This window comes from Leiobunum rupestre, chromosome 11 (genome assembly GCF_980474605.1).
Source record: "Leiobunum rupestre chromosome 11, qqLeiRupe1.1.hap1, whole genome shotgun sequence".
Classification (NCBI taxonomy): domain Eukaryota; kingdom Metazoa; phylum Arthropoda; class Arachnida; order Opiliones; family Sclerosomatidae; genus Leiobunum; species Leiobunum rupestre.
The window spans coordinates 38,612,792-38,628,992 of record NC_143394.1 but is presented as its reverse complement, the minus strand read 5'-3'; the positions used below and the strand labels follow the sequence as shown (position 1 = coordinate 38,628,992).

The 16,201-nt window shown below is 38.5% G+C and overlaps 1 protein-coding gene across 2 annotated transcripts in view; it reads left to right on the top strand.

Moving 5' to 3' along the window:
• LOC149922550 (calcium/calmodulin-dependent protein kinase kinase 1) overlaps positions 1–15,900 on the top strand; it is a 114,946-nt gene extending 99,046 nt beyond the window's left edge. For both annotated transcript variants that reach the window (XM_090164171.1, XM_090164172.1), the window contains 10 exons: positions 544–565; positions 691–779; positions 5,827–5,900; positions 7,155–7,254; positions 8,317–8,342; positions 8,406–8,533; positions 9,415–9,502; positions 12,306–12,434; positions 12,734–12,870; positions 13,815–15,900. In XM_090164171.1, coding sequence (XP_090020297.1) covers positions 544–565; positions 691–779; positions 5,827–5,900; positions 7,155–7,254; positions 8,317–8,342; positions 8,406–8,533; positions 9,415–9,502; positions 12,306–12,434; positions 12,734–12,870; positions 13,815–13,896 — 875 coding nt within the window. In that variant the 3' untranslated portion in view covers positions 13,897–15,900. The remainder of the gene's footprint in view (positions 1–543; positions 566–690; positions 780–5,826; positions 5,901–7,154; positions 7,255–8,316; positions 8,343–8,405; positions 8,534–9,414; positions 9,503–12,305; positions 12,435–12,733; positions 12,871–13,814) is intronic.
• Positions 15,901–16,201: the final 301 nt, after the last annotated feature.

The following is a 16,201-nucleotide window of genomic DNA, read 5'->3' as shown; positions in this document are numbered from 1 at the left end:
CGCTTCGTGATTTCCCCCCTTCCATCGCTTCGTGATTTCCCCCCTTCCATCGCTTCGTGATTTCCCCCCTTCCATCGCTTCGTGATTTCCCCCCTTCCATCGCTTCGTGATTTCCCCCCTTCCATCGCTTCGTGATTTCCCCCCTTCCATCGCTTCGTGATTTCCCCCCTTCCATCGCTTCGTGATTTTCCCCCTCCATCGCTTCGAAATTTTTTCCCCTCCATCGCTTCGAAATTTTTTCCCCTCCATCGCTCCGTGATTTTCCCCCTCCATCGCTTCGTGATTTTCCCCCTCCATCGCTTCGTGATTTTCCCCCTCCATCGCTTCGTGATTTCCCCCCTCCTTGATTTTTGTCCGCAATCTCTGTAACCGATGACTGATTACGTAATCGGAGTACAGATAAAAATGAAGTGGTGAGCCCCTCTTCTTGGAGGAGATTTATTTAAAGCAGCATTTCTATTTTAAACTAGTTCTTTATCTTTCACCATTAAACTTATCCATAAATATTATTCTTTTTTGCCGACACCTCGGTCCTTTTGTTAGTTTTCGAACTTCTGGAGAAAGGGTAAGTTTCCTGTTTTTCCTCAAATTTGCCATAAAACGTGCCGCGGCTTACGTCGTAACTTTTTTACTCTTGGGTCGCTACCAACAACCCAATCTTTTTCGCCGGGGACTCTTATGTTTATACAGAGCCGTAATGGAAGTTCCAACTACCGACGTCTTGAGCGAAGAACAAGCCTGGCAATACTTCAGGGACGTTGTTCAAGGAATTGAATACCGTAGGTGTCCCGTTTATTTTTATTTTGGTTAGACCCCTTCTCCCAAGTACCAAGATCCGCTCGTGCAACTGATTAATCAGGGGTGAGATATGGGCCGGATTAAGGACTAGGCCTACTAGGCACATGCCTATGGGACCCACCAATAGAGGGCCCCCACCACGGATGAAATCCAATGGATTTTTCACTGATTCGGTTTAAGATAAAAACATATCAGGCTTGTTGCTTTATTATTCGAAAAATCATTATTCTCGTGACTATTCTCGTGACATAAGCTCAGCTTCGGCACACGTGAATTTGGCGTTTTTATGCTTTCTTTACATTGATCACCACCAAAATCTGTTTTCAATAAATCCGGCACTATTTACGCCCACGCTAACGGGGTGATACTGGGGTATACGGATGGGACACCCGTGGCGGAATTATAACAACCACCCTTTCGAGGATTGTTGCCTCCCAGACGTGTGGGATTACAAAACTACACAACCAGTCCCGGCGGATCGAAGCTACTGAAAACACACATTGGCGAGTGGGTGGCTACTACAAACATTTCGTAGCGCCCTCTGTTGACTAAAAGTAGATTACTTATTTCTTCCAAACTTTAAAAATAAAATACTAATTTTAAAATAATTAATATTCATTATATTACTAGCATTTTTAATTATAAATATTAAATTAATATTGCATATTATGAAAAAATCAATACGAAATAATTGTAATTTTTATAGTAATTTATTTGACTGTTTGTAAATATAAAAGAATTATCACAACATAATAACAAAAGTATGAAAATTACCAAAATTATCAAAGTTTTGTTCAGCACAGAGCCGCTAAAAGTCTAAATATACCCCAGACAAAACATATACTACTACCATAAGTAACATGACACTTCAAATTCTCACAACGCTAATTTTTTAATGATAGCCTGTATCGCCAATGACGATAGTAATCATTAAGGGGCTAAGGACTGACAAAGTAATATACTTTGGAATTAACGATTATATGAGTTAGTTATTTTAAAAATTATGTGACAGACTATCATTAACCGAAATTGTTCAGTGCCATACCTATGTCATTATGTTACTTATGTTACTACCAAAGTACCACTGTTCAGTTGCGAGTCCAAATTAGGTTTGGATGAGAGTGTCAGTATGGAACAAAGGTTTAGTAAGAAAGTTAGCACTTTAACAATGGGAAGTGTCATACCTACAAAGAACTTTTTTCAAGCACAGTTTTCATTTCCATGTAGTTCTACCAATTTGTCTATTTAGTTTTGTAAGAGTCAGATGCCGCCTGGCCGCCATCTAGTGAATGGAATAGAAAGTATTAATAATGGAAATTTTCACAAATACAAAATTTTCAAAATATAAAGCCACTTCAAAAGAATTTTTTATTAACTGAGTTATTTTTAATAATTAATAATGAGTAAAATTTAGAGTGGTTGAATTTCAAATCGACAAAAAAAATTGAAACATTACTTTTTAAGGGTTTTTAAACTAGACTAGTCTAGACGTTTAGTTTTACTTTTGGATTCGACAAAATGAGGTGACAATTCCGCGAAATTTAAATTTGAGAACAATATTAGGCTAATCATGGAATAAACACAATTTTATTTATTTTTCACGGAAAATATTCTAACATAACAACTATAGTAAAATTACAATACGCTTATTTTAAAAGGTGGGTAAAAATGCCGACCCAACCAGCCTAATTGGAATTTATATGAAAGACCAATAAGAAACTTCTGTGTCGTTACACAAAGCTACGCAAGAAAGGAAATTCGTCTCCATATAAATTCCAATTTCGCAGGGTGGGTCGACATTTTTACCCACCTTTTAATATAGGAGTATATCTAAAAAACTACGAAATAATTTATAATTAATTATGAATTATTTCGTAGTTTTTTAGTTATTAAATTACAAAACTTATTCATACGTGATATGCAAATATTATAAAATATAACTTATTTATAAAAATTCATATAATTATAATAATTAAATCAATAATATTTCTGAAAAATGTCTCCTGTTCCGTTCAAGAGATGGCGCTAAGACCTAAAATCAAGACGGACCCTGAAATAGGGCAAGGCGTCGGTATAACAGCATATCAACGAAGCTATAAGCTACAGTTCTTGGTTCTTCCTTGCTTAAATCGGTTCTTTTACCTACTAATATTTTGTTATTTATGGTATTATTGATCCATTGTTTGTTCTCAGTTGCCGCGATGGGTTCTTGAAACTACCTAGCGTGTGGTTATGGGCGCCATTGAAATGTTGAAAGGACAAGAGCTTGTTACTTTTTACGGTTTTCTCTTATGTTCCGGCTAGAATAGTAGTCACCGGGGATTTGGCGAGATGGGAATACAAAACTGTCTACTCTGCTATTCTATTTTCATTTTGGATCCCAGCAAAATAGATGCGATTTTCTCTACATGTATAGAACGGTCGGAAAAGCAACTTTTATTCGCTTCTCTCATCTCCGTTGAAGCGTTTCGTCCCTTTTGTCTAGTTTCTAGCGAGTCCTCTTTCGTTTTTACGCTTGCTTGTTCGGCTGAAAAGATCTTTTGCCGGAATAACCCTTTGATTAAAACCAGGGAAATTATACGCGCGTACACTTGGAATGTCTAAAGCTAAGCTGTCACCGTATCGCGAATACAACCGGAGAAACGAAAATAGTGCTTTCAAATGCATTGCCTGTTCAATATCGGATCAAAACGCGCTTCTGTTACTATCGAGTAACAAAGCGTGATAATGTCAAATTTAGCAGAGCTTCGCCAATTTATATGATTAACGAAAGAGCAAATGAAGTAAGTGGAGTGGGGTAATGGTTAACACTTCTCGCAGCGAGAGGAACCCGGTTCGATCCCAGCTTGTGGAACTGAGTTAAAACTCGAGACAACTCCTTCCGCGTAGAGTTTGCAAGTTTTCTCCCCACTGGTGTCAGGGGTTTTCCCCCGAGTTCTTCGGTTTCCCCTTCCCATGAAAACTTGTCGAGGTTAACGGTAATAGTGAGTGTAGGGAGCTGTTGGCTCGCGAGACGTGACGGGCTGGCCACCACAATCCTAGGTAATTTAACTCGGCCACCTGATTAAAGGGAATTAAAAGTTGCAAGATAACTTGGGCCTAAGGTGGTGCCTTGGGTATTAGACTAACTGTTTATTTATTTACTTCTATTCGAGTGAGGGCTTACGGTCGAATAGGCCCCGAGGACCGTGCAGAGGTGGGAGGCACGGGCGAAAGGCCTCACAAGCGCGCATTTTAGGGCCTCATCGCCATGCCCACCCCCTTGGAAATAGGCGAAACTATAAAGTAAATTTGGTCTTAATCAACTTGTTAAAATGGGAAAACCAAATCACGTGACTACCATTTTACAGCCAATTTCGATTCGGTAACTCATGTTCATAGTTGGCCGTGCGACGGTAAAGAAAAAATTATTCCTTTCAAATACACTAAATACTGCAGACAACTAATTAATTTAAACTTTCGTTTACAAAATGGTTTAAATAATAATTATAATTAGGTAATTTAGATGAATCGATCAAAATTTAAACCGCCATTAGCAAAATAAAATGAATAATAGTTGGTATTTCTTAGGATAGATGGCGCTGCAGTTCCCCACAAAGTCACGTGACTAACATCTTTTCAGACCCCCTGGACTTTATAGTTTCGCCTATTTCAGATCGAATGGCTGGTACCCGAAAGGTCTCTGCACGGCCTTGAAAGCACTACGGAGTGAAAAAAATCTCAACTGTAAACTATTCTCGTTTCTATGAGAATCATTAGCCTCCACATTCTTCCATAGACATTCCAAGTTTATCCGATTTAAATATGTATAGTAGATTTCAGCCCAAAGCGGGCATGAATCGAACCCGCGACCTTTGGGTTATATTTCTCGCTTTGTTGCCGTAGCAACTTGAAGCGAAGTCAACTAGATTTTAACAGTCCCTGGACATCCGGTTGTCGTAGCGAGTAATTAATGCAATGGAAGTGACATTGTGAACGAAAGCTAAAGGGTTTGAATCGGTTCTTTTCTAATGGAAACATTCGCGGTGGTTTCATCATAAGACCTTTTCACACGACACATAATTTTCGACTTTGATTCGTGAAACCTGTTGCGTTTAAAAAAGTTGTCGAGAATTCGAGTCTGAACCAGTGAAGAAAATTACTCTTAATTTCTTTAATAAAAATACCTCTCTTGCTTAAAGTATCGTGTGTCTTGCGTAGAATTTTATACGTAGTAATTTATCCATGACTTTTAAAGCCTTCAATGTAAATTAAAAATACCTCTTGTACTATGACACTTTATATTAATAAAAGTATTTAAGATTAATAGTATCATTCGAATTAAATGTAAAAAACCGGTCGTTTTACAAATCTTGTCCCAAAATATTTTCTTCGTGCTGACGGAGCAGCTCAGTTTGCGACGCGTGTTAATTGTATATTGTATTAATTAATTAATTATATATAATTATATAATTTATGATAATTTCCTGTTACAAAGACTGTTTTATGAACGGTTGTTACCGATAAAATTTTTCGTAAATGGAAATTAAATAATAATATAAGCATTTTCTTTTATGAAACCATGTTCACGGTATATGAAGTAAATTGCGTACCTTCCAACTCCGTGACGAAATCAACTTTATAGTAGGGAAAGCAGATTTTGAAACGCGCAGAATTCCTTGAGCGTTTCTCACTATGAAAATCTATAGTTTAGTTTCTCGTGATCACGAGATTTTGTTTCCATGGTAACCATTTCAATACACAAGGAAGAATAGAATTTACCGTATTTTAGCCCATGTGAAATGTTTTTCTATATTCAGGGGCATAATTACGAGTGATTGTTACGTACGCTTATATCAATAGTTGTAGTAAGTCGTAATGTCGTGTACGCATCCACGATTTGGGTGGTAAAATCATTCCTATAAAACGGAGTTTATTCTAAATCGAAAAACTTGGCAACTACCCTAATTAATTTTGTAAGAACTATTTTATATACTTCTGATAATAATAATAAATTTTGAATTAGTTTTCTTTTGTTATTTCCCGCAGTGCACTATCAGAAAATTATTCATCGCGATGTTAAACCGTCAAATTTACTACTTGGAGACGACGGTCGGATTCAGGTAAGACACATCCCTCGTTGACAGTGATGGGCACGCTTCACTCGTTTTAGAGCGGCTCGGATCGTTTCGAGTCAGAATGAGCGGGTATTTTTCATTCAATCGCGGAAGAGCGGAGCTGTTTCTGCATTTAGATATTAGTGAGAGATATGATCGAAGAATCCAAATATTAAGTTTTGTTAAACGATTGGAAGAGCGTCTCTTTCGGTCTGAAGGTGAGCGGTTTTAGCGCTTCTCTTGGTAATAGCAAGAGCAATGCGGAACCATTGAATTGGGAATAATACTGCTAGAATTACAATTACGATATCGGTTGCCAAGGTTACGCGGGACCTGTTCTGATAAGACTGTACGAAATTCATCTTTATAATTAGGTGGTAGCGCCATCTATATTTTGTAAAGTTATATGGCTAAAAATAAATAATTATTAGCTAACTCACCGTAACTTGAGTTAAAAAGGATCATGTTGACAGAATAAAATTATTTTTAAACAACTTCAAAGGTTTGTTTGTTACGAAAAATCATACATTTCAATTTCGCATCAGATTCGCGAAAAAATTCAATTGCAATATAGTTGCCACCACTAGAGACAGATGCCGCCACGGTAGAACGATAAAGTTGATAAAGTCTCCTTTTGGAACGAAATTGGTCACGCGCCAGCCAGATTTAGTTGGACCTCTATTTATTCCCAACTCAATGTGCGGAACTGTCTGTTTCATTCTTAAACTTAATGATAATTAGCCTAAAAACCCGGTTTTTTTGGGCTATAAAATCTTTGCTTTGAAGCCGATTATACACAATTTTAAATTTATTTGGTATTTCTACAATTTTATTTTTGGTTGAAATACTTAATATGATAAAATTATTTAGAGGCTTTCCGTATTTTTAAAGAACTATAATTAGATTTCTATGTTTACTGAGCTAATTGAGGGTGTCAACAGTAATCTATTATTGAGCTTTAGCCGTATTCAGTTAGAAAGAGAGAGAGGTTGCGCTTTATTTAGAAAATTGAGAGAAATAAGAGATGAACTATCAGTAAACAAGTTTGATTTAATTGGGTATCAGATAATGTGGATGAGACAAAAAAAAGTCGGGTTACCACGAGTGGCTCGCGAGCTGAGAATGGATTAAGCGAAATGCCCATCACTGAGGGGTTGAATCGGCTTTAATTGGCTTTAGGCCTCCATTGTCGGGCGAGCGGGAAGCCCAAAGCGGACCCCTTCTCCGGTAACTCAATTTGGAAGGCGCCTATATTCGCAGATAGCCGATTTCGGGGTGTGCAATCAGTTCGAAGGCGTCGACGCTCTCTTGTCGGGAACGACTGGAACTCCTGCTTTCGTCGCTCCGGAAGCGCTACGAGGTATTTATTCGCTTCACTTATTTCCTAATTGTCAGAACCAATTGGCCGATCTCAAAATTACGTCTTTGCGCGACACACACTACCCGTACGTGTTTGGGTCGAGCGGCCTTATTTACCCGCTCTACAGACCCTAGCATGTCGCGCCGTGTTCGCCCACTCCAACAGACCGATGCACGTCTGACAAGGAGAAGATCCCTTCACGAGGATAAAGCCATAAGAGGACGATATTAAAATTTCCCATGTTGAACCAGATGGCGCTAACAGTCGTAACTAGTAAAAATTTTAAATTATTACACGTATGAGAAGGAAGAAGATACTTGCGCGTGGGTAACGCCATTAGAGGACATGTTAAAAATACCCGATACCAAAACAATATGACGCCACCATGTTGAAACTGCGAAAAATATTATTATCGGCCTTTATTAACGAATTGTAATAAGTTGTACTTTGCGCTTGGTTAACGCTATTAGAGGACATGTTTTAAATACCCGATACCAATACAACATGGCGCCACCATGTTGAAACTGCGAAAAATATAATGATTTTCGGGCTTTAACGAATTGTAATAAGTTGTACTTAGTTTTTACATAAAATATCGCTTAAAATAGTGTTAGTTGTGGTTTTGTTTTGTAATTTATCAGTATTTATTCCCTTCCCACCTAAAAGTTTCAATTAGCGCCATCTAGTATAAATTAAAGCATTAAAATCGAACCTCTGAGGGCTTCCTTTTAACTGTTTGTCGCTCTGGAAACAACTTATGAAACGGTCTGTTTTTTTAAGAAGGGACTGATTACGAAACTTCGTAGACAAGGGGTATACTCAGTTACAACCTTAGACAGGTAAACATTCTATTACAATTTCGACGAATTTATCAATACTTATATTTTTACCGATTTTTACTTTTCTCAATTCGGGAAAATAAAGCCAACCCAGTCTTATTTGAAAGTTATTTCTCTATAAGAATGTTTAACTTTCTAAGATTTGAACTGGCATATTTTACATTACTTAGACTTTAATGGTTTTAATTTAACAAACACTGTTTTTTCATGGTTCTTGAAACAGAAACCAACGATACATACAGTGGAAAGGTAAATAACCAATGGCGTCGTTTGACTGAAAGGAAGTTTTAGTCTAGCATTTTTGTTCCATAGGCAATCGATACGTGGGCAATGGGAATCACTCTGTACAGTTTCGTCTACGGTACTGTTCCATTTCACGATAATAACACGTTGGTTTTGTATCACAAGATCAAGAACGAACAATTGTTGTTCCCAGAGACGTAAGAGCGAAATATGATTGCGTAAGTGTATAATTATCTTTCACATAAGTGTGTCAGTTCCCCATCTTCCGCGTGCTTAGATTTTTTAGAATGGCCGCTCATTTGGGTTTGACTTCAAGGGAATATAACTTGCAAACCAAAGTGACATAATTACCAAAAGTGTGTCAATCGGACCTATTTCTTAATGAATGTTACGAGCGAAATACAAGTTGGGAGGGGAGAAGCATAAGTATGCCTTGGGGAGGGAAGGAAGTTAAAACTAACAAATAACGCCTCGTAGTGAAGAACGGAGGAACTAAGTAGCACTGGTCAAAGTTAGTGTACTTTTTGATTTTTGTCGTTCTGTGGAGATGCTATCGCCATCTACCTACGATATAATACCATAGACTAAAAAAAAGATCCAGAAAGGCTTCCATAAATAGTCTTTTATGTGGTCGATCTCTAGCATACGAAAGTACAGGGATTGTCACACTTTTGGTAATTATGTAACTTTTGCTGCAAAGCAATCTTTTTGGAAGAGCCCTTCAAGTTTTCAAATTACCTAGTACAGTGGCGCCAAAGGCAAGAGTGGCCAGAGCCGCAAACGTTGGTGTTCCACACCAAATACCTGAGGTTATATTCCCTTTAAAACGCTTAGGATTGGGGCGTCATAATTTTTTCTCAAGTTCTGCATTTTTCCCACTAGAGAAGTTTATCTTTTTATGTTTTACGTCAATTATACGTCACTCTAAGCATAGCTATCAGACTGTATCAGTCGTAATTTGAACCGACTGACACTATGAAACACTTATGAAAGATAGTTATAGACTTATGGTAGAAGTTGGCCATGTGATATCTCTGTCGATATCTCTGTCTCTAACCCGCAATTTGACATCGGATAGGCCCCCAGTTAGCGACGACCTCAAAAACTTGATGAGTAGAATGTTGCGGAAGGACCCGGCGAACAGAATCAGATTACCTGAAATCAAGGTCAGTCCGAAAGTCGTTTATTTCCATATACAAAAATATAGATTTCAAGCAAGTATCGACAATATTTCTCAGGCTGCAATAGGTACTGAAATTAAATTTAAATAAACCAAAGAATAACACTTAAATATCGAAATCAGAGGACCGCAGAAAATATTTCACCTTAAAGCAAGTGTCGACTCGACGTCAAGTAGCTCTTTTTTCAACAAATGTCGCTACTTTAGTGGAGAGCGTGGTGCCATTAATAGATGGCTCTCCACTAAAGTCGCTTTTTTTCGAAAAATCAGATAGATCCATGGCTATCTCTAATAACAGGGGCCTTTTAATATTACAGGTGGCAATGATAGAGCCGACAGTTGCTTTAAAGGGCCACATAATCGTTTGTATTTCAAAATCCCAGCTATTAATCACTATGCCTACGTTATTATATAGACTCATGCACGCCTTCCTACAAAATGATTTCATTTTAACGACACGATGACTTGTTTCTTTGCTTCTTATTAAAAAAATATATATATTTGTGGACCTAATAAAGGCTTAACCTTTTTCAATGGGATAAAACAACAATTTATATTAAATCCATTTATACAAATATGTGAAGCTTAAAGAATGTAATTTACACCTAAACCCTATTTTTTTTGGGGGATCTTGACTCTTGAAATCTGAAACCTAGGCAACGGCGTCCGGATGTGAGATAACTAAACTGGCAGAAATTCACAGGTCTTAATAATAACGTAGGCAACGCAGGGGCATATTAACCATTAGGCAGAGTAGGCACGTGCCTAAGGCGGCATTTTTCTAGGGGCGCCAAAACTCTGATAAAGCCCCACGGTCCAAGTACTTGGCTTGCCCCTACTTAACTGACCAACCCGTTAGACAATGCCAATAGGCTTCATGCGTAGTTTAAATTTTGGTAATAAGTATCGCCGCCTCCCGACCGAGTTTTAAATTAAATAAATGAAAGCTGTCTGCTCGTTCAAAATTATCTCTGCATAAAAGCTGAAAGTTCAACCGGAAAGCCTAGAAATTAACAAGTCGGCCCAGGCCATAATATTAGTTCCACATCAGTGTATTAGAGTGGACAAATATATACACCCTTAGTAGACACAGGTAGGCAAACTAATACAAAAGCCAATGAGGCTACGTGATTTATTATCTTTTTATAAATAAATTGCCACCCTAAGTTAAAGAGTGGATGCCGCCCACACTTATTTATTACTTCTGACCATACACGGCTTCGATAAGAAAGTGCCACACTTCTTACTTTTGACCAAACACGGTTTCGATAAGAAAGTGCCACACTTCTTACTTTTGACCAAACACGGTTTCGATAAGAAAGTGCCACACTTATTATCCCCAGTCCGACCCGCAGACCGCACCGTCAGCGGGGCCTCGCGATTCAGGGGCGAGGGAGAAAATTGACGGGCGAAAAAGCCTATGTGATACGAAAAGAGAACGGAATATGGTTGTCCGCAAATCCCCAGTCCGACCCGCAGACCGCACCGTCAGCGGGGCCTCGCGATTCAGGGGCGAGGGAGAAAATTGACGGGCGAAAAAGCCTATGTGATACGAAAAGAGAACGGAATATGGTTGTCCGCAAATCCCCAGCCTGACCCGCAGACCGCACCGTCAGCGGGGCTTCGCGATTCAGGGGCGAGGGAGAAAATTGACGGGCGAAAAAGCCTATGTGATACGAAAAGAGAACGGAATATGGTTGTCCGCAAATCCCCAGTCCGATCCGCAGGCTGCACCGTCAGCGGCGCGCTCTCCTGCCTTTACGGGCACTACTAGTTAACAATCTACTTGTCCCGCTTTCGAGTAAACGCAAAATTTCGTCCCGCCCCCAATGGAAGAAAAAAACTGTTCAACGGTAAAATTTCAAGCGATTGTTTATTGAAGACGGCGTGGCTAGGTTGGTAGGCTGTGGGGTTTTTTAGAGTTTACGCGGCGAGCGGCTGTCTGTGTACGTGCCCCGGCCAGGCCAGCAATATAAATTATATTAATAAATTATTTTTCGCAGCTCCATCTACCGTGTCGTCGCTTTTCCACAACAAACACACAAACACACAAACACACAAACACACAAACACACAAACACACAAACACACAAACACACAAACACACAAACACACAAACAACACTTAACGACAATCCGTCCATAGCAATAGTCCCACTTCGATATATATATCTCGATGTGGAACTAAAAAGGGTGTATGCTATTTCTTCACATATTTAGTTTAAGAATATTTAGGTAGATGGCGCTATATTTCCTAAGCTCGAAGCCTATAGGTGCAAAATGCCAGAGAGAAAGGGTTATTTTCGGTCCCGACTCCCAAGTTTGTTATGCTCCACCAAGGATCCTATTTGTTAGAAGGATATGAGGCGACAGACGAAAAATGGCAGCGCCGTTGGTGGGTCATGCGCGATAGAGAATCAGTCTTTAGATTCCGTCAAGGACAAAACATGGAATAAGCACCGCCAAAATTTGTCCTTGAGGGAATAGAAACAAGACGTCCCACGTTTAGAGGCTCTCTTAATATCGACGGCGCTGCCAGCGTTTCGAAAACACGGGCTGGCCGGAGGGCTACCTGGCTCCACAACGGTTTTCTGTCGCCATTATTATTTTCGATATTCCGTATTTTAGTATACATGGCCACCAATAGGTGGTAGGGAAGTCGCTTTTCGGTTTGAATTGTTGGAACGTGCTTCCACCTAGAAGCGCTTTCCGGAAAAATTGCCTTTTTTTTCTTCTATTTTTGATAGTCGAGACTCTCAATGAAGGATTTATTTTGTTTGCGTGCATTAGGAACACGTGTGGGTGACGAAAGGCGGTCTGTTCCCTCTGCCCTCGGAGGAAGAGAACTGCGTGCTGATTGAAGTGACGGAGGAGGAGATCGAGCAATGCATTACGTCGATTCCGAAACTGGACACGCTCGTGAGACCGTTGGTCGCTGTCGTGGCATGACGTGTTGTTGCGTGACGTTTCGTCATGTCTGTCCTTCGATATCTAGTTTTGGTTTTATTTTTTTATACATTCGTCCGGTCGTTTTGAGTCGCTCGTACGTCGTAGAAGTTCTATCATTTATTAGCGTATCACCTTTGGTTGGCGTAATTTGTTTCATTAGCGAGGTAGAACGCGAAGCTTGCCCGTGTGTCAAATGTATTATTTCGCTAGTCGCCTTCGCTTGTATATTTGAAATGCGGGAAAAGTCTAGTCGAACCGCTTTATCGCAGATTCTGGTGAAAAGCATGCTGAAGAACCACTCTTTTGGAAACCCATTCCGCGAAGTCGCCACTTTCTTCCGTGGACATTTGAAGCGCGCCGGACGTTCCAATTCCGCTCCGTCGTCTTACGAATTCTTCGTCGAACGGTAAGTCCAGATTTTCCATCCAAAGAAACGATATCATACCGAGAACCCATTTAGGTTAACTATAAACTACGAGTCTACCTTCCAGTTAGAGGTCGGGGATGGTTAACTTTTATTCAATAGATAAAGCTCTCAAAATTATTCGTAAAATGTTTTGATCAAGTAATTTATATTTATGTATTATCCGATTAATTTTTTCGATAAATTTGTAAAATTAATCGGAAAAAAGACGTTTTTTTCGATAAAAAGCTCAAATTTTACGAATAATACATGTTTTTTAATCATTTTCCGAAATATTATCCGGTAAATTTCTTTGTTTACATTTTTTTCCCAAAAAAAATCAATTTAATCATGGATAATGATTAACCGTTACCGACCTCTACTTCCAGTTCTACATGATGTACGATACGCTCTAAAATGCATAGGTGGCATAGTTGGCATAGTTCCAGCATAGGTCGATTTCCTACCGTAAACATTGCTACTATAGCAAGTAAATAAAGGAGCGGAATCACTATTTATAAGGCATTGTTGTTTTGTATCGGGCATATTCCTTTAATAGGTGTACAGATTTTTAGGAAGAGGTTAGCCCCTAGCGGCATTTTCCAATTGTATAGCGCCGTCACGTCATAAGAACGTCGTCCTATATTTTACGAGGTATTCGATTAATTTAGTGCGTGCAAACTTTAATTAAAGTCGAATTTAATGATTTTTTTCTTCATAATAAACCGCAAGATAGTAGATTCTCAATTATCGAGTCAAGAAAAAAATATTTTAAAAAAAGTTCCCGAAAGGTGGCGTTACTGTTTCAATTCGCATTTCGATTATCAGTCAGTCCTAGGTACTGTACTTGCTTCTTTAAACGGGTCGACTCGTACGTTCTTAGTTCACCAAAATAGGTTTTTGGTAATAGCACAAACCCTTAATGACGTTTCTCTTTTTTTTCACAGCAAAGTTTCTTTGGGATTGGAGAAAGCCCTACCTTCTTTGTCCGAAGTGACCTTGACCAGCTCGGGGGATAAAGAAGCCTGAAAGACTCAATTAAAACCCCACGAATTTGGTGCCTTGTTCCGGGGCTAATGTTAAGGGGATAATGTTTAATCCAAAATAACATCCCTCGACTGAAATACAACGCTCCCTTGCCTTTCCTCCCTCCAAACACGTGCCTCTTAGACGTAAATTGTCGGGAAAAAAATATTTATATTCAAGATAATGGGGGACGATAACTGTATTTACTCTCCCCGAAGGTCAAAAACGCGATATTTATCCCCCAAATCCCCGTTGCCATCCCACGAATGCGGATGCTTACAATCGCGTGGTTTACGCCATGTTAAACTTTATAGATAGCGTTGTCAGACCTTGGAGAAATAATAACTTCGGGAGTAGGTGAACGGGTGGGGAGTTCGGTTTCAGCAGCGGCTGGTGTCCCGCCCTCAATGAGGGGCTCAAACGTTTTTGGCGCTATCGGTATGCGATTGAGATAACTAAGGCAAAAAAAGAATTTAGTTGCCTTAATCGCTTAGAGATGGAGCCAAGGGCGTTTCAATCAATGCGCTTGACAGCCACTGATGACACAGAGCTCCCCACCCATTCGCTACTCCCGCGGGCTTTATTCCTCCGATGTCAGATCTAGTTTGGAATCTATTTTAAGTAAATATAAAATTTAAGATATTTCGAAGCGTATGTAAATAGCTGATTTTTAAAAACTCTCTTTCCTAACTACGTGAATATTTTATTTATTAATTTAAATGGCTTTATTTGACGCCCGATCTAAAGTAGGATTAGATGCGGAATTAAATGTTTTTATTAAAAGTTTCATCTTTCGAATGGTGCTTCCTCTAATGAACTTATTGGAGTATTATAAGTTTGTCTAGAATACCAACTTTCCACGTGCCAAATCTAGGCAGAATATATTCCGTTTCAAAAATAATGTTTAAAATATCGTTCATAGCTTAAAATTAACCCGACAGTTTTATACAAATTTAAAAACTGAAAAAAATTGTGACTTTTGCCGGAGTTAAAAAAGTCATCATCATTCGGAAATTGAGAAATGCATTTCTTGGTGGCAGAAATTCACGTATCATTTCCCTCAATTGCATTAGTGAAAAAATGTAATAGATCGATGCACATTTGAGAAGGGAGAAGATCGTTTTACAGGGGTAACTCCATTTGAGGTTCGATTTTTAAACTAGCGAAGTCTTACAAGGTAACGCCTCCAGTCTGAAGCAGTGAACAGGGGAAATGATTTTTTCCTCGAAATTTTAACGAGTTGTTCATAGTTTTTCTAAGAATTGAGTAATAATTTATGCATTTCTCGGCAAAACGTTTTAATTATCACCATCTACCGTAAATAAAATTATTGAAATCGAACCTCTTTAAAAATTTTCTCTAAATGTTTGTTTCCCCGTAAGCCATTCGTGAATCGGTCTAATCTAATTGTATAATGTTACTTTACCTTCAAAAAATGAATCGGAACATGATGATACGATACCTTACACCAAAGTTACCTTACTGCATTTTACGTTTCATTTTCGATAGTGTAAATCTACACGGCACATTTTCCAAGAATTGATAAAATTTTCGAGACTCTATTACATGATGGGAGCTTTGCTCAAAATGTTTAAATCGCATAGTTGAGAGAAAATATATTTGTTATCTATGCACACTTTTAAACTTTAAGCTATATGTATAAGGTTAACATATTTTGAGACAAACTTCTTTGTAAAAAAAACTGTATAATCTATCCAATTGTATAAGCTCAACTTTCAAAACTATTACTGGGCCCCAGTTACCCGCTAGTGCTAGCAAAGGCAGGGGCTACGGCATAGAATGAACAATATTTCCCGCCTTTATCAACACTAACAAGTAAGCAACGACCCTACTCAATTTAGTTTCAAAATGGAGTTATCGAGGCAATGCCAAACATTTATTAAAAATACTCTTTGTAAAATAAGGCTTATAAACTCTTTTATTACAACAAGCACATTTTTCCACTCGTCAAAATAAGCTATTGGAATTAAATTTTATTGAAAATAATCTACGAAATAGTCTTCTTTCAATTTAACCAACACAAATTTTCACCTACTAATTTTCGGAATTTACTTATTGTCTTTGAAAATTGATGGTGAAGTAAAGACAAAAATAATCAAACCATGAATACGTTACTTTTTACCATGCACGAATATCGAATTATGTAATTATGTCTGCCATCTACGGTATGGCGGTGGTTAACTGCATTTTAACCGGCTAAGAAAGTTACGGGTTATTGTTACTAGAACAAAATGAATGGATAATCATAAATAAAGGTATTTGCGGCTAGATTTTTTTACCTATTTAT